The following is a 22,660-nucleotide window of genomic DNA, read 5'->3' on the forward strand; positions in this document are numbered from 1 at the left end:
CCCCCTCCCCGCCAGCACCCCGAGTTCCGGGCCTGTCCCAGCCTCCTCTGCCTATCTGGAGGGGCAGGGCAGCTGTCCCAGGACACACAGCCACGACTCCTGAGAAGGTGCCACGTGCAGGGGTGAGACACACTGCAGACAGCGAAGCCCGCCCCAGAGCGCGTCACACCTCCTCGGGCTGCGGCGGCTCAAGGCACAGCTCGCGGCCTCTGGGCTGTGACAGGCGACTGCACCTTCTGCTGAAATCACTGAGTCTGGTCAGGAAAGTAAGAGTCGTCGTGACTGGAGCCCCCGGCCCTTCTGATGCGGCTCCCACGGATGCCCCCGGAGGGAGACCCCGCTGGACACAGAGCCCACCCGACCCCCCAGAGCCAGCCCCCACCGCGCCGGCCTCAGGGGAAGGTCTGCCCGCCGGCCACGGGCGCAGGCGTAGGGCGGAGTTGGGGGACAGGGCGCGGGGCGGGGGGACTCACCGGGTTCCCCGTCTGGGCCACCCCGACCACGAAGACCAGCTGGGAGAGGAACAGCGCCCCTGCGAGGTGCCGGTGGGCGCTGTGCAGGTTGGAGCGCAGCGTCCGCACCAGCGCCAGCAGCACGGAGGCCGCCAGCAGCGCGGCCAGCGACACGGACACCGCGGCGTAGGTGACGGTCTTCAGGGGCAGGACGTCTCCGTGCTGCGGGCGGGCGGGGACAGGGGCCGGTGAGGGCCGCGGCCCCCGCGGGGCGTCTGCGGCACGGGGACCGCTGACGGCGGCCGCCGTGGGCCGCGCTGCCGGGCCCCGCCGGGCGAACGCCGGGCGAACCGGAGACAGAGCCGGTTCTGCAGTGGCGGCCGCACGGCGGGGCAGACGCGCCTCGGGCCCTGCCCCGCGGCCCGGACGCGGCCGAGGCGGAGGATCTCATGGTGTGGACATGAGGCCACAATCGAGCATGACAGTTAGAAAACCTCGCACGTGGATGCAGCTGCCCAGGACACGCCGGGCCCGCCCGCCCGAGCCCTCAGCCGGGAGCCCTGGCCAGCAGGCCGCGTTTACGCCGGAGGCGGGTGGCCATCCCTGCTGGGCACCGCCACTGTCTCCCGGGCTTTGCAAGACGTGACGGTGGTCCGGGCCCCCGCCCTGCGGGACTTTGGCATTTGGGGAGCGAGAGGCCTGGTTCCCTGGCAACCTGGGAAGCATGCTCTGAACTCGCCTGGAATTCGGAGCAGGCGTCGCCTGGTGGGGGGCGGTGGGGCAGGGGGGCCAGTGCTGGGAGGGGGCGCCTGAGTGCCTGGGGCTTCTCTTTTGCAGCTAACTCTGGTGTCCCCTGGAGGCTGCGGCCCTGTGGCCCTGCCCCCATGGGGGGGGTCCTATGACATCTGGCCTTGAGGGACCACAGGCTGGAGAAGGGGCCGTAGGAGCCGCGATTCCTGCCCTTTTCATTTCTTCTACCTGAATCCCACCTTCTTCCACCTACATGTCCAGTCCCCTCCTGTCCAGAGAGGTACGCCCACAGGGCACAGAGACAAAGACCGCGAGGGCCCGAGGACACTTGCAGGACTCCCGGGGGCCGCCCTCTCCTCTCATCGCCGTGATGCTCGCCAGGCCCGCCAGGAGCAACTCACGGCTGACTCGCCCTCCCACGAATGTGACAGACACCTGGGCGCTGCGCAGCGGAGGGCGGGGAGCCCGGCCCCCCGGGACAAGGGACAGAAGCCAGGCCTGGAGAGGCGGCCGCAGTGAGGCCGCCCAGGCCTGTTCTGGCACCTGGACTCCAGCCGCCCCCACCCAGGCTGACCTGGCCACCAGCCCCACGGCAGGGGGGCGGGGGGGGGACGGGGGGGCGGGGCGCACTCCCAGGGCCCTGCAAACGCCAGAGGGGAACCATCCGCACCGCGCCGGGCGGCCCCTGGCCTGGCCTCCTGCACCTTCTCGGCCAGTGTGCCTGGCGCTGCAGGAAGCTGCTCCCTTGGCGCCCCTCTGCCCCCCGCCGGCGCCCCGGGCCAGGCCGCTGAGAACGTCGCTGGGCAGGCAGCGTGTCTCTGGCGTCTGAGGCCGGGTCCGCCGTCCCTGTTTCTCCCTACAGCCTGGCCTCCCTGAAACCCTTTCGAGGGAGTTTTGTTATGGAGATGCTAACGGACTCTGGCCACTCCTAGAGCGGACCCGTTTTAGCACTTGGAAGGAAGGACACAGCGTGTTGAGGGGGCAGGTTTAGGGCGAGGCCTAAGTGCCCCGTGGGGTCAATGCCCCCGGTACACTTGCGGGGCAGCGGGGGTCCCCCCGGGGGCTGCGCCCACCTCACGCCTGGAGACGTCCATGAGCACGGCGAAGCTGCCGGTGTGGCCGCACTGACAGGCCACGTGGGTCCGGTTTCTGGACAGCAGCTCACAGCCCTTGGCCGACCAGCCTCCGGTCCCACCGGTGCTGTGGAGAGAGGGGGGGCACGTGGTTCCCTCCACTGCCGGGGTCTCCCAGGCCCACCGGCCCCCGCTGGAGCGTGCCCGAGGCAAAGCCCCGCTGCCACCGCCATGGGGACCTGGGCCCCCGCGGCCGCGTGAGACCGTGTGCGCCCTCCCCCGCCCCTCCTCCTCGGTGGCTGGCGAGGGCCCCGAAGAAGCAGCCTGCGGAGTTCCCGTCCGATGTGTCATCCAGCAGTAAAGCGTAAATGGGGACCTCCTGGGTCCACCGCACGCCCCTTTTGTCAGAAACACTAGTTGTTAGAAAGGCCGCTTTGTTCTTCAGTCTTCTTTGGAGCCTCGATGATTCAAGAAATAACACCTCAGCTCATTTTGCTCTTTCATCTCTCAGTTGCACAACGTTTTACGGCCACCGCCTGGAAGCAGGGCGCCATCATTCCTGCCTGAGAAGCTCCACGCGACGAGCTGCCCGTGGGCGCGTCTCGGTCTCGGAGGCGGCCCTGCCCTCCCCGAGCCTGGGAAAGTCCGGTCGCTTCTCTGATCCTCGGTTTACTCATCTGCGAAACGGGCCGTGAAGGCCAAAGCATGTTTGCAGGAACTTTTAAGACCCGGGGGCGAGAGCTGCCGCATACAGCAGGCAAGGTGATGAGAGCCAACCGCCCGGGTTCAGCCGAGCCTCCCGCAGGCCGGGCAGACCCTCACGCATGCCCCGTGGCGACAGCGGGCCCTGCACCCGCTCCCGTAAGCCGAGCGCCTGTTACCGCCCAGACACCACGCCGCCTGCTCACTGACTAGAACCTGTCAAACGCAGACGGCGGGAAGAATCCCACGGGCTGTGCCGAGCCAAGCCTGCTTCCTGGCGCGGGGCCCTGCAGGCCGGCGGTCCACCTGCCCACCCCGGAGGCACCCCGGCTCGGTGGGCACCCGCTCGCTCTCGTGGAACCATGATTCCTTTGGGGAATGTTTCGTTGCCCAGGAACAAACTCCCAGATGCACAAAATTCTGTCCTAGGTCCAAGCGTGGGGGCGGGGGCGGAGCGGGTAGGGCCAGGTGAGGTCGGGCACCCCCTTCCGGTATGGGGACCCCCCCACGTGGGATTCCCCGCTGTTCTCCCAGTCTCTGAGCGCTGCGCCCCCGCCCCCCGTGTCCGGGACGGAGCCCCGCCTCCTTTGGTGGTGGCCGCTGTGTCGCGCAAGGCCTGCAGGTGACCGGCCCCGTCCTCACAGGTGACCGGCCCCGTCTCCACGTCGGCCTGTGCATGTCCCGTGTGCACATCTTCCCAGGTGTGTGCGTCCTGGTGCATGTGTGCACACGGAGGTGTGTAACGGGCGTGCACACACACACACACGAGCCTCGTTTCCAGGCGTATATCTGTGCGTGTGTGTACGTGCGTGTGTGTACGTGCGTGTGTACATACGTGTGCACGTAACTGTACGTGTCGGGCTCTGACACCCGAGCGAGACACCCCCTCCCCCACGAGAGGCCAGAGGGGTGCAATAGACCAAGAGAACGACCCACGGGACACTCGGCATTGGGGCGCTGGGACCTGCAGAGTGCTGGGGAGCTGCGGGCACACCCCGGCCCCGGCGAAGCCCCCCACGGGAACGCAGAGCTCGGGCGGAGGTGGCCGCCGGCTCCGGGGGCGCCCCTCACGTGATGGAGTGGTTCCAGAAGACGCAGGCGGGCTTGGTGCGCTCCTCCGTCTCCAGCAGGGCGAGCTGCACCAGGACGGGCCGCTCGGGCGGGCCGGGGCGCGGGGCACCCTCGCTGTGCACCGTTGCGCTCACCACCGGCGTGTTGAGGACGGGCCGGTTCGGCAGCCTGCAGGTGGGGGGCGAGAGCACCCGGAAAACGCGCGTGAACCGGTCGCTGACGCCCACGTGTGACCACGGCGGGGACATGGGCCGGGGGTCGGGGGGGGAGGGGTCACGGCCCGCGAGCTCAGGGCCGCGGCCCCGCTCCCCGGAAGGGCTGAGGCCCCGTCGGGCTCAGCGCAGGTTTTGTCACTGATGGGCCACACTCAGGGCAAAGGTGAACTTAGGAATTTAAAAGCCAAGGGCAGCCATGTGCCCCCCCCGCGCCCCACGATGCGGCAGACGAAGCGCCCGACACGCGGCCCGGCGGCTCATGGCGGACTCTCGTGGGGCCACCCAGGGGGATGACGGACGACAGACCCGGGGGGACCTGGACCATGGCAGGAAGGGGCAGGCAGTGGGGCTCGGCCGTGCGCCCGCCTCTGACCAGAGCCGCGAGGCCCACCGGGCGGCGTGCGCTGTCCCGGCCGGCGTCCACGAAGCGGCTCAGTGCTGAGCCGCCAGTGGCCGAGGCAAACGGGTGCAGGACGGTCCCTCCCAGGAGGAGCGACACCGGTGAGCCGGGGGCTCGGTGCCCACCGAGGCGCAAGGCGGGGTGCGTGCCGGGTGCTCCCGGCAGAAACCCCAGGACGCTGCCCGCCCGCAGGCCCCGGGCCTCTGTCCACAGGCGACGGCGGGGCTGTCCTCACGCGGGTGGTCGGGCGACCGGCCTTACCGGAGGCTACGGCGGTCAGGGTCGTAGTGCTCAGGCAGCAGCTGCCCCAGGGTCCGGTAGACGACGACCAGGGCCACGGCGAACTGGCCAGGCTCCTCGGGGTGCCGCTTCTGCCTCGGGAACGGGGTCGCCCTCTCGGCGCCGGGCCCCGGGCGGGCAGTCTGCGGGGCCGCCCTCCGGCCGGCCGGCCTCACCGCGGCACTCTCTGCAACGTGAGCAGGGGACGGAGCTGGACACCCGTGTCCCCGCCCATCCCTCGCCACGTGAGCAGGAGCCGCCCGAGGCAGCGGCGCCTCAAAAGGTCAAACAGTGCCGCGTGGCCCCGCAAACCCACTCTGGGCACGCGCCCCGAAGAACGGCGGGCAGAGCTCAAGAGACACTGGTCCCCGTGTGCACAGCGGCCGGAGGGGGGGGCAGCCCGGTGTCACCAACGGACAGACGGATGAGTGGCGTGGGGTGCACGCAGTGGAGCGTCACTCGGCCCTCGGGGGACGTCCTGACGCACGCGAGGACATGGAGAACCCCGAGCCTGTTATGTTCGGCAAGAAAAGCCAGTCGCGTCACGTGATTTCGTCTACACGGCTCCCGGGCTGGTGGCATCCGTAGACAGGACGGGGGACAGTGGTTCCCAGAGGCTGGGGGCCGGGGGGGGGGGGTCAGAGCCTCCCCTACCCAGGGGCTGCCGTCTCCCAGGCACGGGGCACGAGAGGCTACGGCAGGGTCGGGGGACGGCGTCCTGGGCGTGGTGGCCTCGGGAGTGCCTGATGACCCAGGAGCAGAGAACACGGTGCCCCCACCCTATGTTTGCTTCTGGCCCCACAGGAGTCTCTGGGTCTAAAGCTTTAGTCCCCGAGGACCCGACTGGCTCACGGTGGCTCCAGCTAACCCGTTGGCCGGCCGGCGGGTGCGCAGGCGCCCCTCGGGAGAGGCGTCCAGGACACCTCGCCCCGGTGCAGGAGGCAGCACCCCTTTCTGCTGCCTCGGAGCCCTAGTCACCCCGAACGTGGTGGGGGCGGGGGCAGGGGACGGCCGAGCCACCGTCGGGGGAAAAACCTCCGTACGCGTCGCCGAGGCGCCCGAATCGCACACGTGACAAACCTAAGTCACCGCAAGCGTCCCCGGCTTTGAACCGCTCGTTACGGGGTCTCACGCTTGCCAATCCCCCCTGGTTTTGAGACATTTTCAGCGGTTGGGGTGGATCTGCGAGACACGCCTCAGGACAGTTCGAAACGTTCCAGCCGCTGGGTATCGTGACCCCAGGCAGGAGTGAAGACTTGCAGCTCCCGGGTTGGTTTTTGTTGGGGGGGGGGGGGATTCTAGAATCTTACCTACGCACAGGCAGCTTTTCACTGCGTGGCGAGGAGACCGGCGCTCGCACCGAGCGCGTGCTCGTCTGTCACGTGACGAGCCAGCGACCATGTCGGGGGGACCCGCCGCTGCCGCCTGGTCTGACTCCAGCAAACGCCCCCAGCCAGCCCGCCCACCATTTGCAGGGAGGGCCGCGACGTGCACCCACGGGACGTGCTCTGCGGTGGGGACCCTCCAGGGCGCCCCCCGCAGTGGCAGGAGCCCCCCCGCCCCCGAGGGCAGCCCTGGGCCCCCGAGGGGCTTCACCTCTTCTCTCGGGCGGCGTGAAGAAGTCGGCCGGGAAGAACACGGAGGATACCAACTCTCTGGGGACGTCTTCGCGGACGTCCTCGAACCGCGGCAGCCAGGCTCCCGTGAAGTTCAACGTGTCGAAGACGTCCAGGGCGAGGACTGTGGGGACCGCGGCTTCCGTCACACGGCTCGCGGCCCCTCCCGCAGGACCCGCGCCCCCCCCCCGTCCGGAAGCCCCGTCTCCCCATGTCCTCCAGCCCTGAGGCTGCACAGCGGGACCCCCACATGGGAAGCGGGGTTGGGGGACACGCGGCAAGTCCAGCGGTCGGACCTGGCGCCTGAGAACCGTCAGGCTCGGGGTCTGGAGGCGAGCCTGGCGACGGCCAAAGTGTGAGCCGCGCACGCCCCCTCCCTGCAGCGACGCTGCCTCTGGGTGATGACTGCGCAATCCGGAGGCCACCCCTGGGAAGGGACAATCCCTGGGTCCTGCCCGGTCACCCCACGTGGGGCTTAGTAAACACTTGCAGGAGAAAAAGAGCCCCCCCACAGGACAGGCCACCGAGGACTCTGCCCGCTCTGTCTGGGTGAGGCGGGGGCTGCTGCTACCTCCAGACTCCCTTCTTGCAAAGCCCTGACCCCGGGGCAGTGTGTCCTGGGCGCTGTGGGCAGCCCTGTCCCTGGCCAGGCCGGGCGGAGCCCCACCCTGCAGCCCCGGTACCCGGCCACTGTCCCTGTCCCTCTGTGGGCCTGGCCTCTCTGAGCGAGCAGAGCCCATATCCCGTGCCTGAACAGCCTCACACCCCAGTTCTGAAAGGCCCGCGGGCCACAAGCTCGAGCCTGTGGCACCTCACCTCCCTGACACCGCTGCTCACGCCCGTCCTTGACTTCCTGGGCCCGGGAGTGATGTGTGTGTCTCTCTAACCGGCTTTGGACACACTGAACGAGGAGGGTCCCGCCTCCCCATCTCACGGACGAGGAAGCGGAGGCCGGAGCTGTCGACCACTCCCCAGGCGAAGGCCCCGCTGGGGCCGCGCACCCCAGACAAACCCGGGGCTCCTCCTGTGGGCCCCGCCGCCCCCCGCGCCAGCCCGCGGCCCTCACTCATGTTGGCGGTGACGATGACGAAGGGCCTCAGGTAGGTCCGGCGTGCGTTGCGGGCCACGTTGCTGAAGTAGGCCTCGAAGCCCCGCAGCAGGCGGGCCGTGCCGCCCTCGCTCCGCTGGATGAGCTCCCACGCGGCCCTGGTGCCCGGGGCCAGCAGCGCGCTGCCCACGCGCACGACATCCTGCCGGACGGACAGACAGACAGACGGCGCTCAGCTCGCACGCATGCCGGCCTGCGGGGGCCTGGCTGACGGGGGGCGGGGGCCGCCGGTGTTTCCAGCTCGGAGGCGGGCAGCCGGGTGTCTGGGAGAAGCCTGCTGGGGTTCGCACATGCACCCCGAGACGCGAAGGGGAGACGCCCTGGGCACGCGAGAACCCAGCCCCACTGCGGGTGACCGTGTGACGCCGCCGCCGCCCCCGCACGCCTCGGGGTGTGCGGGGAGGGGGCGGCGTGAGGCACACGTGTGCCCGTCGTGGGGCTCGGGGACCCCGGCCCAAGGTGGAAACCGGGAGGAGAAGCTGCTGTTCGCAAAGCCTCAAAGTGGGAACGAACTCCCACGGGCTGAAGGCAGGAGAGGGGACCCCCCGCTGCTCCGCACGGACGGGGCGGGGCAGGCCGCCCCCAGCCGCTGCGCTGACGGGGACGCCTGGAGCGGAGTACGGGGAAGCGAGGTGGCTCTGCCGGCCGACGGCAGGCGCGGCCGCGAGTTTCCTCGCGGTTTCCCTCAACAGATGCGTCTTGCACGCAAATCATGAACCTGGCTGACGCGGGGGGTCTGCGCGGGGGCGTGCGGGCAGGGGCAGGGGCTCCGAGGGCTGTGACTCGGCTCCCCTCCCTGCAAAGCGGGGCGATGGCTGCACTGTGCCCCCGGGGCCGTGTCCGTGTGAAGCAAGGGGACCAGGTCTCGTGAGCCGCACAGATCACGCCAAACGCCCAGCCAGCGCTGCCGCCCGACGGCGGGACCCGCACGCGCCCAGCACCCGCCAGTAGCGTCGCCGGCCTCTGCCCTGGCCCAGGCCCCCCGCCCCCGAGAGGGGAGGTTCCGCCGGGCGCACTGCCGCCGCCCCCTACCTCGTGGAAGCCGGCGTCCCGCGTGGCGGCCAGCTCGAAGCCCTGCTGGCGGCTCTCGTGCTGCAGGACGCGGGCCAGCAGCTGGTAGGCGGTGCGCAGGTCGTCCCCGAAGAGCTGGCCCGTGTGCTGTGTGGCATTGCGCAGCTCCCGGGCCAGCCGCAGGGACGCGTCCCCGTCCAAACGCGTCTCGTTGCGGCTCAGCTTCTCGTTCTGAAACGAGGGAACCGACGCGGCGTCTGCAGAACCCCCTGTCCACCGCTTCCCGGGGGGGGGGGGGAGGGGGGGCGGGGCTTCCTCGTCAGGACAGAACGTGGGAAACCCACACGCGAGCTCTGGCCGATGACGGCACATGAACCACGAGGGTTGGGGGGCTGAAAGGTGCTCGGGGAGACGCACGCGGGAGGCGTGGCCTTGACCTGGGCACTAGGGGTCAGGGGGCCAGATGCAGAGCGGGTCCCCAGGGGAGAGAGAATGCTCCGGCCGCGGGCGCCCAGGACAGATGATCCTGCGCCACAGCCGGCCTCTGGCCAGCACGGCCCGGCTGCCTGGACGCCCGCCTGTTCCGCCGGCCCGGTCCGCGCGCGGGTCCCTACCGTGGCTTTGAGCTCCACGAAGGTGACGGTGGTGCAGTTGAAGAGCTCGGGGGGCAGCCAGCCCTTCTCCCCGCTGCAGTGACGGACCGCGTTCCCTGGGGGCAGACCGCGGGCTCGTGAGGCCCGAAATCCCGACCGCCGGTCCACACGCGTCTGCCCGGGGTGCCCGAAGCTGGCGCGATGCCCGTCCCCCGCTGCCCCAGGGCCCGGCAGCTGCCACGGCCACGAAGCCCCCACGGGCACTCTGGTCTCAGGCCTGGGCCACCGCCATACGGCCTGACGTCCACAGTTGACTGAGCCCAGCGACGTGGACATCTGGGCAAGTCCGTGAAAAAAGAAACCGGCCTCGTTTGCCATGTACTAGCGCAAGCCCTGCACACCACACCTGCCCGGAGCGGCCGGGCCCTGCGTGTGCCCAGCAACCTCTCCCGAGTGGCCGGGCCCTGCGTGTGCCCAGCGACCTCTCCCGAGTGGCCGGGCCCTGCGTGTGCCCAGCGACCTCCCCCGAGTGGCCGGGCCCTGCGTGTGCCCAGCGACCTCTCCCCCGAGCGGCCGGGCCCTGCGTGTGCCCAGCGACCTCTCACCAGACCCGGCTCCCCTCCCAGGCGGGCGCAGCCCGGACCCCACTTTACAAAGAGAACCGCACTGAGCGGTGAAGACGCTTGTCGCGCGCCTCTATCTGGTTTCCCGCCGGGAACGGAGGCCGCAGCCCAGGGCACTTACTTACCCACGGATCCCTTGGGGCACGGCACCGCGGCCGGCTGCCCGAACTTGGTCTGCGGCCACCAGATGCCAGCTTCGAACGCCCTGGGACACCCACTGTAGGTCACTGGGACGCAGAGGAGAGGAGGCCCTCAGCCGGCATGGCCACGCCCCTCCCTGGAGGCCCCGCCCCCACTGAGACCGGCCCCTAGACCCCTCGCAGGGCTGGACCGGGCAGGGCGTGACCCGTGACCCGGGCTCCAGCACCACCATCCCCCGGGGCCAGGCGGGCTGCTGAGTGTGCGCTGGACACGCGCACACACACACACACACACACACACGCCGCCGACGGGGACGCGGACCTTCGCAGCCCAGCACGGTGACCTCGGCGAAGGGGTTGTCGCAGCGGTTGCACTGGCGGCCGACGACGCCGGGCTTGCAGGCGCACTGCCCCGTGTCCGCGGCACAGGCGCGGCTGTAGGAGCCCTGCGGGAAGCAGTCGCAGGGCAGGCAGGCGTCCGCGTCCGGGGGCCGGTAGTGATTCTCCTGCCAACGCCAGAAGCACGCGGGGCTGTGGACGCCGGCGCGGGCCCTGCTCCTGCGGGACGCTTCCCACGTGGGGCACCCTCCCCGCGGCCCTCCGCCCACGCTGCCGGGCGAGGCAGGCGTGTTCCCCGGAGGGCCACTCCTCCCTCGTTCCCTAGCAAAGGCCTTTCACGGCCACCGGCCTCCTTCCCCTGAAAAGGACCCGAGATACGCGTGCAGAGACCGTGTGCGCGTGTGCGCGCCGGCGCCCGTGGACGTCTCCCTGGGCTCAGCGCCCGCGGAGACGGTGCCGGACGCACCCCCGCCACCCTCCTGCGGGCCGGGCCTCACCTTGCAGTGGCACTGTCCGTTGGTCTTGTTGCAGTCGGGATCGAAGCCTTTGCCGACGGCACAGTGGCAAGGCCCGCACACGGGGTTCCCCCACCAGCCTTTGGGGCACGGAAGGTTGATCCTGTTGGGAAGGAGAGGCGGCAGGTGGAAGGTCACGTGACCCTCCTTCTCAGAACGAGCGCGAGCCTGCGGGACACCTGGGGGCCCGGGTGCCTCTCCATCTCTGCTCGCCCTCACCCCCCGAACCCTTAAGAATTTCATGTCCTGCCCCCCGCCTTGAGGAGCCCGCGTCTGGAAGGGTTCCGCCCGCAGACCTGCTGCTTTTAAACAACTCGCTGGCTCATTTCCTCCTTCCACTTGGAAGGCACAGGCGACGCCCCCGCCCAGGCTTCTGCTAACAGGACGTCACGACGGACGCTCACACTACCACGGCACCCCCACCGCGAGGCCTGGTTCCCAGGGCGCGGAAATACCTGACCCCACCGCCGGGCTGGCCGTTTAGGACCCCGGCCCCACACGGAACAGGCCCTGTTGCCCTGGGCAAGCTTCCCCCGGGACCCAGGACCCCTGCCGGCTCCCAGGTGCTGCCCGAGGCTCCTGCAGCGCCCAGGTCCCCAGGTCCCCACAGACACGCAGAGCAGCCTTGCCATGGACGTGGCGTGTGCCTTTGTCGGCTCTGTGCAGCCCCGGGCTGGACTCGGTGGGCTGAGGATCATTGGACCCGCCCGGTCCCGTCTCGGGATCCAGGCCCGGCAGGATCAACACCGGAGCCGACAAGGCCAGGCCCGCCCCTCCCAGGGGCCGGCCGCTGCCTGCCTGTCACCGTCACCCGGCCTCCGCTCCTGACCTGATGGTTCACCCGAGCACCGCCTGCAAACCCGCCTGCCTGCGGGATGCTCCCCGAGCACCCCTCAAACGAAGCGCCGCCCTGCGCTTACTACCCCGGCCTATGGCGTTCTGCCCGTCCACCTCTCACACCCTTCGCTCACCCGACGAGCAGTTATCAAGTACCAGCTCTGTTCACGTCAGGGCCGTGAACGTGGCCAGGCGGGTTCCTGGGCCCGGGGGCTCCAGTCTGGTGAACACGGATCTGAGTTTACAGGTGGGGACCCCAGGGCCTTGGTGAACCCCTTCTCCTCACCCCCTCTTCAGTCCCGAAGGCCTGCAGCGCGAGGCCCTGGGAACGCTGCGCCAGACCCCGGGCTGGCCGCCCTGTCTCCGGCTTCCGCCTGCTCCGACCACGCTCTGTGTGGGAGCCAGAGGCCTCTGAGACCCGCCCTGACCCTGCCGCTTTTCTGCTGGCTCTGCGGCCCCACAAAGCCGAGCTCTGTCCCCAGCTACAGGACAGGTCCCCTCCCGGGCCCGCCTGCCTCCCCGTGAAGGAGGCGCTCAGGATAGTACGGCCCCCAGGAATGGCCCACCGAGCCCTCAGGCTGGCCTCGTCCTGTGTCTGCTCTCCGGCTCAGCCCCGCTGGTCTGTCTGTCCTGAAACGCCCTCCCCTTGGGCCCCCCCTCCCCCTGCCACCCTCCAGCAGCCACGAGGTGCCTGTCTCACTGCGAGATCACGAGCCCAGGGCACGGCTGCCTCCCTTCACAGGTGGGGCTGTAGCACACACCCCGGTCCCCGAATGACAGAGGAAAACATGACACAGGAAGATTCGGAGCCTGCACCAGGACGGCCGGCCCCGGCCAAGAGCCACCAGCGGGAACGCTTCACCTCCAGGAAGCCCCGTGCGCGCGGACGGGATTTACCTGCGAGGACTACACTCCGGGCTCCGGGCGCCCTGGGCGCCGACACCAGCGCTCACACGCGCGCCGGACGCCGCTCGAGAGCGCGCCGTTCCCTGCTGTCAGTCAGGCCCGGCTCCCCGCCCCCCGCGCCCGCCTGGCCACGGCGGGCTCCGGCGAACGCCTCGTGCCGTGTGCGTCTGGAGCGGAAGCGCGCTCAGACGGGGTCCCCGTGAGGCGCCCCACTGATTCTCGTTTATTTCACGCCGACTTTGGAAAAAGACTCGGCCCTCGGCCCCGCCGGCGCACGCGATTTTGGGTTGCGCGGGGGCGGGGAGACGCGGCGGGGGGCGGGGAGACGCGGCGGGGGGCGGGGAGACGGCGGGGGGGGCGGGGAGACGCGGCGGGGGCGGGCGGCCGCCTACCTGCTCTCGCAGTACTGCCCCTGGCGGCTGGGGCCGCACTCGCACACGTAGCCGCGCGGGGCGCTGGGGCTGCGCACGCAGGCCGCGACGTGCTCGCAGGGGTTCAGGTGGCAGACGTCCACGCAGTGCCTCCCGAAGTACCCTGCGGGGACAGGCGCACGGCCCCCTGCCAGACCCGCCGCTGGCCCCGCACGCCCACCCCGGAGCCCGGAGTCGGGGCCCCTGCGCTGGGACGTCTCGGCGGCCGCCGCCGTCCCCCGGGCTGCTCTGCAGAGGGGCGCGGCAGGGGCACCTGGGAGCCACGGGAAACGGGCGTTTGGCGGGTCAGCCTTGGAAAGGAGTGACAAGGGCCCCCCGTGAGGTCGGGAGCCCCGGGGCAGAGGGCGCCGGCTGCCCCTGCACACGAGGGTAACAGGTGCTAGCTGAGAACGGCTGCGGCAGCTCGGCGTGCAGGGGCGAACTCTGAATGTGAACTTTTTAAAACGTGCGTGATTCCTCCCGCCCTCCTGAGGAAGGAGCCCGGGGGTCTCGCTGGCGTCAACCGAGAAAGGGAACGGCCGGGGTGCACTTCGGGAAGACGGGGCCCAAGGCCAAGGGCTCCCCGCACCCACGAGAGCTGGTGGGGAAGCTGACGCCCCACTCAGCTTTGCTCGATGAGTTTTCGACACTTCAGGGGCCACCCCCACCGACAGCCTCAGGGAAGGGGGTGCGGGAGCCGTGGCCCCACCTTTGTCGCAGACACAGGTGTAGCTGTCCCAGGCGTCGAGGCAGCGGCTGTGCTGAGGGCAGGGGCTGGAGGCGCACGGGTCTTCCACGTCACAGCCGTCCTTCACCCTGACCTTGAGGGCGTCGTCCATGTTCAGCGTGGCGATGTTGGTGGACGTCTCGCCCATCCTCACTCCCTGTGGCGACAGAGGGCAGCCAGACTCAGGGCCTGCAGGGGCCCCGACGTGTGACCGGGCGTGAGGGAACCCGAGCTCTGTCTGGTTCCGTGTCCAAAGCGACACCTCGTTTGTCCGCGAAGCTGGGACTGGTGGGGCAGGAGGGGGAGGGGTGCGGCAGGAACGAGGTCACTTCCGCCTCCACCAGGCGGCACTCCGGGCAGGGGGCCGGCCCCCGGGAAAGAAGCTGGAACGCTTCCACGTTCGAGCGATCCCGGCGAGTGTTGCGAGGCTAAATGAACGAGGGTCGTGGAAGGCATGATGGCGGATGATGCCGGGCGAGGCAGCTCACAGGGGAGGGGGCCGTGGGGGGGGGCACCCGGGAAGCGCGGCCACCGCGTGAGGCGTCACGGCCAGGACATACTGGCGAGGGCCAGGGCAGGAGGCCTGGGGGGGGGGGCTCAGGCCAGGTGGGCGGCTGGGGGCGGCGAGGGGAAGGAGCAGAGTGGGGTCATTGCCGCAGTGGGGGGCCCGAGGCTGAGCCATCCCACCAACAGCTCGCTCAGCTGCTGCCACGCCACCTGGACTAGGAGACAGGTGTGACACCCGCTCAGGTGGGGGGTGGGCTGGGTGGGGCGGGCGTAAGCGGCAAGGGCTGCATTCTGGGCACACCATGAAGGCGGAGCTGCCGGTGGCTGACGGTGACAGGGTGGCGGGCTGCAGGGGGAGCACTCGAGGCGCCGTGGGGGAGGGCGGCTCCAGCTGGGAACAGGGCTGCCGAGGCCGGCTGAGCTCCTGCGTAAACCACCCGTTTACTGAAAACTAACAGGTGGACCAGTGGCCACAGGTGCGCGGCCCGGGCCAGCCGCGAGGCGAGGGTCCCCGAGCTCTGCCCTACCTGCATGCAGCCCCGGAAGCCGCGGCGCACGGAGACCTTGTCCTCGGACACGCCGCCCACCACGAGACTTCTCATCTTCAACCCCGGAAGCTGGTTCCCGATCTGCACCGTGTCCTGTGAGGGGGGAGCGACCTCCACCATTCTGGAAACACCTTCCCGAGCGCACCTGGGCCTCTCCACTGAGGGCGGGCCTGGCTGCGCCCGGAGGGGGACACGGCTGTCTGTGCGTGACAGGCGGGGCATGGGAACCATGTCGGGCCACACAGGTCTACGTCCCAGCCAGTGGAGATGGTCGGGGGGTACGCGGGCAACACGCCCACCTCCGTAGCGGGCCCCACCAACGAGCCGCCGTGCGAGAGAGCCGCGTAAACCAGGAGGATGGTGGCCAACGGGGACGACGCCTCTGCCGGGGGAGTCTGAGGACGTCTCGGCCGGACCCGCAGGCCCAGGAAGGTGCACCCAGGGGGCACGGCAGCCGCTAACTCTCAGAACCAGGCGTCGGGTGAGCCTGGACACCAGGGGAGCCGAGGAATCACCCCCAGGTGCGTGGGCATCCTGTAAAACGGCCTCACCGCTCGGCCACACGCTGCGGAAGTCGTGTGGTCTGGTGAGCACTCTGAGCGCGCCCTGCCGGGGACGCCACCCGCCCGTCTGGGCCGAGCACGGCTCTCTGCGGCCCCACGGCCCAGTCCCCTGCAGGCACCGTCTTCTCTGAGGACAAGGAGCCACGTGCCATTATCTTTGTGCCCCAGGGACACAGGGCTGAGCACAGTCATCACTCGGGACGGCTTTGCTAAAGATCCCGCTGCGGAGGTGCCGAGGCACCAAGATGGGGCACACGGATGGACCGAGCGCAGCCGCCAGCGACCTCAGCACGAGGCGGATGTGAGACCGGAATGTGGGGGGCGGGGGGGTGTGCCCAGAACGAGCGTCCCCCGTCCACGAGGGCCCTGGTGGGCCCTGGCGCACGGAAGGCCACTCTGTTCTCCCACGGACCCCATGAGGGGTCTGTTCCAAAGAGGGTACAGGCACCAACCTACCTGGTCCATCCCATAGTCCAAGGTCATGACCGCCAGGTACTTGATGTCTTTGCCCTCCTTGGCGCTCTTCAGCTCTATCAACAGATGGTGCCACTCCCCGTCGGTCACGCGTGACCTGGACAGCCTTACGGACGCCACGTCCGAGGGCCCGTGGGACACCTCAAACTGGACGTAGTTGTTCAGAATCTGTAGAACCGGGAGAACCACACCTGCCGATCAACGCGACGATGACGAGCCGGAAAGCACTTCACAGCCACGTAAACAACGAAGCCGCGCACGCAGACTCACCACAGAGCCCTGCGTCGAGGAGGGACTTAAAAACGAGGCCAAGTCTAATTTCCTGCCAGTAACACTCTTCGAAATGTCATGCCTTTCTCTATAGTAAGAGGCGTCAAATGTTGACAGAGATCAAGTAGAATGATGCCCATTAGACCTCAGTATTGGGACAACCACAGATTCAGGTGACTATGGGGCTCTTATTCCGGATGTAAATGTTACACTTTATAAGACTCAGGCCACCAGGTTAAAATACGTGTGCGGAAAAAATCAGCTTTGTAACTGTCCCGAGAGGTTCGTGTGTTAAAATGTAGCCAAGATCTTATTTCTCCCTCATGAAGGATTGGGCGGTGTGAACCAACCTCCTCCTGCAAACAAGGGGAGTGCGACGAGCGTCAGCCTGCCTGTCCGGAGCCATCGGAGGGACTCGAGGCAGCGCAGGGTCACAGAGCCACCGCCGGGGAGAAGGCAGGACGAGCCCGGCGGTGGCCTTCGCCCACGGTCGCTGGCTGGTTCTGGGGCACACGGCCGAGGCCGAAAGCTGAGCTATGCCTTCCAGCCTCGACCGGCCGGGAGGGCAAGAGCCGGGATTCGCAGCCCGCCCCGGGTCGGGACAGCCCATCGCAGTAAACTCGAGGGAGGGAGGCACCGCCGCTCAAGTTTCGAAGTCTCTCTCCCTTTGAAAGACGCTGCCCGACACGCGATGGAAAACCACCAGGTACCCAAGGACGCGGGACACGTGCCTGAAACCCAAGAAACGGTGGGAACGACGCCACAGGAATCCAGAAAACAGAATCGTCAGATGCAGACTTGAGAATGATGGGAGCCGCAGAGCTGCCCAAGAAACAGATTTGGGTGACCGACCTTTAGACTCTGCTTTTGGCGGTAAATGTCACATTTTGTGAGATAAGATTCAAGCTACCACGTTTAAATACATGTAAGAAAGATGAGAAAATAACTGTAACTAACCTAAGGTAGTTGTGTTTAAAGATGATTTCAATCAATAGTTTAAAAAAAAAAACTACTAATGCATTGCTTACAAGAGACACGCCTAAAACATAAGGATACAGAAATGTTCAAAGTAAAAGGATAGAAAAAGATACATCGAGTAGACGCCAACCCAAACGAGGCTGGTGTAGCTGCAGTAATAAGAGACAAAGTAGATGTTAAGGCAAAATTAATTACCAGAGGTAAGGAGGATTCTCACAATGGTAACAGTCAATTTTTCAGGAAGAGAAAACAATTCTAAACCTATAAACACCTAATGACGTAGCCTCAAAACCTACAAAGCAAAACTGGACAGAACTAAAAGAACAGATAAGCCTACGATCGAGGCCGGAGATTTTTCACTCGCCTCTCTCAGCAACGGAGAAAACGAGCAGACAAACGAACGGACCGAGGAGAGAGCATTCGAACGCAACGACCGACAGGCTTCACCCGCGTGACGCGTAGGACCACGGCGAGATGCACCAGCAGAGCGCAGGTTCGTGGGACAGCCGCGAACCGACCACGCGCTGCACCGCGAGGCAGGCCCGAACGCACGGAGAAGGTCCGAGACCCCGGACCGTGCATCCTGACCCGCGGTTACGCCGGAAACGGTAACACGATGCTTTACTAGAAAATGCCACCCGTTTGCTATTCGAAAACATACTTACTACAATACCCCGTGAGTCAAAGAAGATACCACGGTAACAAAAAAATATCCTTAACTGGTCAAAAAGATACTGCGACCAATGATACATTTTGGTTTTTCGTCTCCATGGATACATAGTCAACTGAAGAAGATAATTTTTAACTTATATATTTTGTTTTCCTTGGTTCCACAGATGCTGAAGTCAAGTAATTTCCCTCACCATTCTCTTTCACCGTCCGGGCTGACAAAACCCGAAGCCAGCAGATCAACAATAAAAGTGACACCTGTCTCCCACACAAAAGCGAGACCTGCAGGGTGAACCTCAGGACCATGCGCTAACTGCCTGCCACCTTGGGTCTGTCACCGGGTTTAGGAGAGACATTCAACAATGGCCACGTTATCCCACTCGACAATGCAGGCGGATCCAGGGCGCCTGGAAGCAATTACCCAAATGCGTGGGCTGCAGGGTGACTACACAGCTCGTCTGGCCTGCTGCAGCGGCCAAGGACAGTCCCGCCTCGGCACGTGGAGACCAGCCGGGACAATCCTGCAGCGCCCGGCTGACCAGCCTTCGGGAACTGCCCTGGGGTGGCCTTCTAGGTCGCCCCTAGGGTCTGGAGGATCCCCCCCAAAACCACCACCCTTGCCACCCAGCCTTCCACAGGGAGGGGCTGGCCACAGCCCCTAGCAAAATAAAAAAAAAACTTAATTTTGGATTAGCTACTCATAATACAATTGCTCAAACAACACGGGAGCTTGTGGCTTTCAGGGTTGTTCCTACTGAAAGCGTACTTTTTCCCGCAGACACCCGACTGCCAAATCGCAACGTGCAAGCTCCGATTCGTCACCTGAATCGAAAGCAGCCAATTTTATTTGTTCCAACAGTGAAACAGCCGCCGAGAAAAGCGCCGTCCCCCGGGCAGAGCCGTGCTTGCCAAGTTTGGGCCCAGAGCTAGATCCTGGGGCTGCCAGGTAAATTTACGAAATGACAAGTTAATAAGGGAAAAACGACGACCGCGGTCGTCACCCTGGACTCACGCTGCACCTGCAGGATGACCCGAGGGTCTGTGCTGGAAGGCGGCCTTGTGCAGGGACGCAGGCGAGGGAACAGATGGGCGAAGAGAAGGCGGCCCGTCCAGGCTCCGGGCCCGCAGCCTCCCTGGGCCTGTCCCGACCGATCTGTTGACAAGTCTGACACCTGCCAGCCCGCTGGGCGCCCTCGCGTCTTGCCTGAACTGCCCTGACAGGGAGCTGACAGGAGGTGCTGGGCACGGCCCCTCCCCCTCCCTCGGCCCCCACCACACAGCGTCTCCACGTGGACGGTCCACAGGGGCCACAGGCAGGGGCTGTGGATGCTGCGGGACCCGGAGCTCAGAGTCTCTAGGCCTCGGTTTCCCCGCCTCCCAAAATGAGAGATTTGGGTGGATGCTCCGTTGAGGGCCCTCTAACCTCTGACTGTCTCTGACGCCAGCACAGCCTGCCCCGGCTGGGAGTGAGGCCTGCCCCACGCCGGGCACGACAGGAAGTCCCGGGCCCAAGGGAGTGAAAAGCAGCGAGCCGCAGCTCAGTGCGGCGTGAGGGCCATGGCACAGGGGACCAGGGCCAGCCGTGGCAGGAACCTGCCCTGTGGCAGACGTCGCCCCTGGAGCAGGCTGCCCTGGGCGACAGCGGGGTGTTCAGTGACACCCGGCCCTGAGGCGACGAGGAGGCTGGACGGGAGGGGGTGTGGGGGACACTCCACGTACCCCCCAGACAGAGGGAGGGAGCGGCCTCGGGCCAGCACTGAGGGGGCATAACCCGTGCGTGACCTGTGGGCAGGGGGTCGGCGCTGCTCGGGGCAGGGTGTGCCCAGGTGCAGGGAGATGCGTGTGCGCACGCGCATGCACACGCACGCTCACGCACACGCACGCCCGCACACACGCGGCAGAAGGCCTGGAAGGGGGCCAGCGAAAAACAGCCAGTTACGAATTCTCCCGGCTCGGACGCAGCCCCCACTCGGCCCGGGCACGACTCCCACAGGCCACTCGTCAGGGCGGCGGATCAGGGCTGAGAAGTGGCCTACGCCGGACTCTCCAGGAGGGGGAGTCGCCTGGGGCGACCCCGATCTGACCGGGGTCAGAGGCGGTGGGTTTACAGGGGGAGGGTCCGTCTGCTGCCGCTGCAGGCAAAGCGCCTGGAGACGAGCAGGACGAGCGCTGGGGCCGGGGCCTGGCCGGCCAAGCCCGCCGCCCGCATGCCGCCCCGCCCGCATCCCGGGCTCCCCCGGCCACCGCCCCGCCACCCTGCCCGCCGCCCGCACCCCGGGCTCCCCCGGCCGCCCGCACAGCCACATCGCCTCTGCTCTCAGACACCTCAAAACCCCAGGCTGCCCCTGAGGGCGACGAGTCCCCATCTCGCCTCCGGTCGAGCCGGGGGGACGCAGAGGGCGGCCACGGAAGACCAGGGCCTGGCTCGTGAATTAAAGGGGCCTTCCGCAGTCCTCGGACGAGACGTGTGTGGGGCCGGGACGGTGAGGGGTCACTACCCGTAACACAAGGGACGCTAGAGAGCACGACACATTAACATGACCTCGCGAACGTTTCCAGAACTCTACTTACTGCTCATCGGATGTTTTAAATTAAAAAAAACTAAGGCCAAAGCGATCGGGAGAACCTGCGTGTGAGTTGGCTCGATTTTGAGGAAGATTTTTGGGGAACTTCTGGCTGAGTGCCGCCACCTGGGAAAAAGTTGGCGGGGACCTGTTATTGCCACCTGAAGGTGCTCACAAGCCCCTCTGGTCGCAAACGCCCAGAGCCCGGAGCTGCTGCCTAGAACTCACCGCGGCGGACCCCAGCCGATCCTGCACGTGCCCCGTCCCCGGGCGTGAAGGAGGGGAGGGCGCCGGCGAGGGGCCCCCTGGGGGCACGTGGCTGCACACGGCATCCCTTGCACCTTTCCCTGTTACGAGCCACTGGGCCAAGCAGGGACAGTCCTCCCTGTCCCACGGAGACCCTGGTGGGCCGGTGCGGGGAGTGGAGGGCCGAGCTTCCCTCGGCGCACACGCTTCCGGGGTGGCGTGGCTCAGCCGCACCTGCCCTGCAGGGCCGGGGCCGGGTTCTCACTCACCTGGAGGAGGAGCCTGGACGACATGCCCGCCGTGGCGTCCATCAGCACGCCGTCGGCCTTCCTGGTGCGGAACATGAGCCCCAGGTACCAGGGCACGGAGATGGTGATGTCCAGGTCGCTCCAGGACACGACGCTCTCCCCGCTGAAGCGCTGGGGGTGAGGCATGACTGTGGACAGACACGGGGCCGGCTGAAGGCAGCGGGCACGGGCTCCCGGGGGGTGCGGGGCGCGGTCCTCGGCCTCCGCCCTGCCCGGGCCAAGGCCCCTCTCCGACTTCCACCTGGCGGCACCTCACCCGCACAGGCACACTCCCGGGACACGAGCCACCTTTCTGGGGAGTCGGGCCCAGGGTCAGGGGTTCCTACACACGCTGCCCATGACCAGGGCATGGCAGGCGGCTCTCAGGGCAAGGGGACGACAGGCCGCGCGGGCAGCTCAAGACCCCTGCGCTCAGAGGACGAGATGCCGGGGACGGGCCGGTGAGCCCCGCCTACCTGTCCCACCCCACGCCCGCCAGGTGAGGAGCCTGCAGGGAACACTGCACACCGCCGGACCCGCCGGCCATCAGCTGGGACCGGCTCCCGGGGAGGACGTGGGGATGGCAGGGCCACGGGCCAGCGAGGGCTCCCGCGTGGTTTGGGGAACCAGCGAGACGACAACGTGAGGCCCCACAGCCTCGTCCGGCCTGCTACACTCAGAAACGCCAGGCGGCCTCGGGACCGCCGCGTGCCGAGTCCCCGGGTGAGCTCTCCCAGAGCGGGCCAACAGTGCAGGGCGCGCTGGGTGGGGGCTGCGGGGGCGACCGCCTCGGGAGCACCGGGCATCTGTTTCCTGCTCTCACGACCCCGAACCCTGGCAGCCGTGTGCCCCGGCACCGCCCCGGCCCGACTCGCAGCCTCCACAACAGGAACCGTGGGCGTGGGGGGTCACCTGGCACTGTGTCCGAATGGCCTGCAGCCCCTCCCTGTGGCCTGAGCTTCCTGCACACGCCGGGCAGCCAGGGCTGGGCCTGCCCGGCTTACAGGGCCCCAAGGAGCCTGGCCCACCTGCTGCCCGAATACAGACCCACTGGTCTTTGAAAGGTGCTGGCCCTGAGCGAGTGACCTGTCCCCGGCTGTGGACGTGACACAATCTCTTGTCACACGCTTCCCCTGCAGAAGGCACAGGCGGAGCAGGCGGGCGGTGCTGGGCGGGCGCCCCTGCCCCTGCCCCACCCCCGTCCACCGCCCTGGCGGATGAAGCCTGCTCCCCCCGCAAACTGTCACGCGCCCCCCCCCCATTTCTGGTTTGACTCCTTTGAGAATCTGAAGAAAGCTGTGGACTCCGTCCCCCCAAAACTCACAGACCCCCGGTCCCAGCTAACGTGAAGATTGTCTGACTTCCGCAGAGAGGTGGTGCCTGTCAGACCAGCCATGCCCGGCCTGGGGACAGCGCTCGTGCTTGGGAGGGGGACCGGTGTCCGCCCTATCCCCGGGGGTTTGGGGTCAGCTCCAGGACAGGCCTTCTCAGAGCCATGACCACTGGGCAGACCTGGGGAGCACACCCTCACTTCCCTGGCCTCAACCGCCCTCCGGTTTACCTTAGATGTGGAGAGCGTCATGGTTTTAAAAATCATGAAACGTATTACTGTGTTGCTTAAAATAAATGGACTGTTTAAAACCCGCGTGTCTCTAACTGCCTGCTGGTCACAGAGGCGGCAGGGGACGCTGAGGCTCTGCCTCTGAAGCCCACGACATGGCCCGGGGGGGAGGCAGCCGGCTGGAGGGCCCCTCTGGGACAGCGAGGGGGCCACTGGGGGCCCTGGA

General features: G+C 67.5%; 1 protein-coding gene across 5 annotated transcripts in view; it reads right to left on the reverse strand.

Annotated features, from left to right (window-relative positions):
* Window positions 1-22,660, reverse strand: part of CELSR1 (cadherin EGF LAG seven-pass G-type receptor 1) — a 102,586-nt gene that overhangs the window by 14,286 nt on the left and 65,640 nt on the right. For all 5 annotated transcript variants that reach the window (XM_036237683.1, XM_036237682.1, XM_036237680.1 and 2 more), the window contains 16 exons: window positions 20,856-21,022; window positions 15,842-16,027; window positions 14,802-14,915; window positions 13,750-13,924; window positions 13,023-13,164; window positions 10,870-10,990; window positions 10,356-10,539; window positions 10,019-10,120; window positions 9,292-9,386; window positions 8,699-8,908; window positions 7,625-7,808; window positions 6,539-6,682; window positions 4,925-5,129; window positions 4,049-4,216; window positions 2,276-2,402; window positions 474-674 (listed from right to left, as the gene is read on the reverse strand). In XM_036237683.1, coding sequence (XP_036093576.1) covers window positions 474-674; window positions 2,276-2,402; window positions 4,049-4,216; window positions 4,925-5,129; window positions 6,539-6,682; window positions 7,625-7,808; window positions 8,699-8,908; window positions 9,292-9,386; window positions 10,019-10,120; window positions 10,356-10,539; window positions 10,870-10,990; window positions 13,023-13,164; window positions 13,750-13,924; window positions 14,802-14,915; window positions 15,842-16,027; window positions 20,856-21,022 — 2,525 coding nt within the window. The remainder of the gene's footprint in view (window positions 1-473; window positions 675-2,275; window positions 2,403-4,048; window positions 4,217-4,924; window positions 5,130-6,538; window positions 6,683-7,624; window positions 7,809-8,698; window positions 8,909-9,291; window positions 9,387-10,018; window positions 10,121-10,355; window positions 10,540-10,869; window positions 10,991-13,022; window positions 13,165-13,749; window positions 13,925-14,801; window positions 14,916-15,841; window positions 16,028-20,855; window positions 21,023-22,660) is intronic.

This window comes from Rousettus aegyptiacus, unplaced genomic scaffold (assembly GCF_014176215.1).
Source record: "Rousettus aegyptiacus isolate mRouAeg1 unplaced genomic scaffold, mRouAeg1.p scaffold_m13_p_2, whole genome shotgun sequence".
NCBI classification, from domain to species: Eukaryota; Metazoa; Chordata; class Mammalia; order Chiroptera; family Pteropodidae; genus Rousettus; species Rousettus aegyptiacus.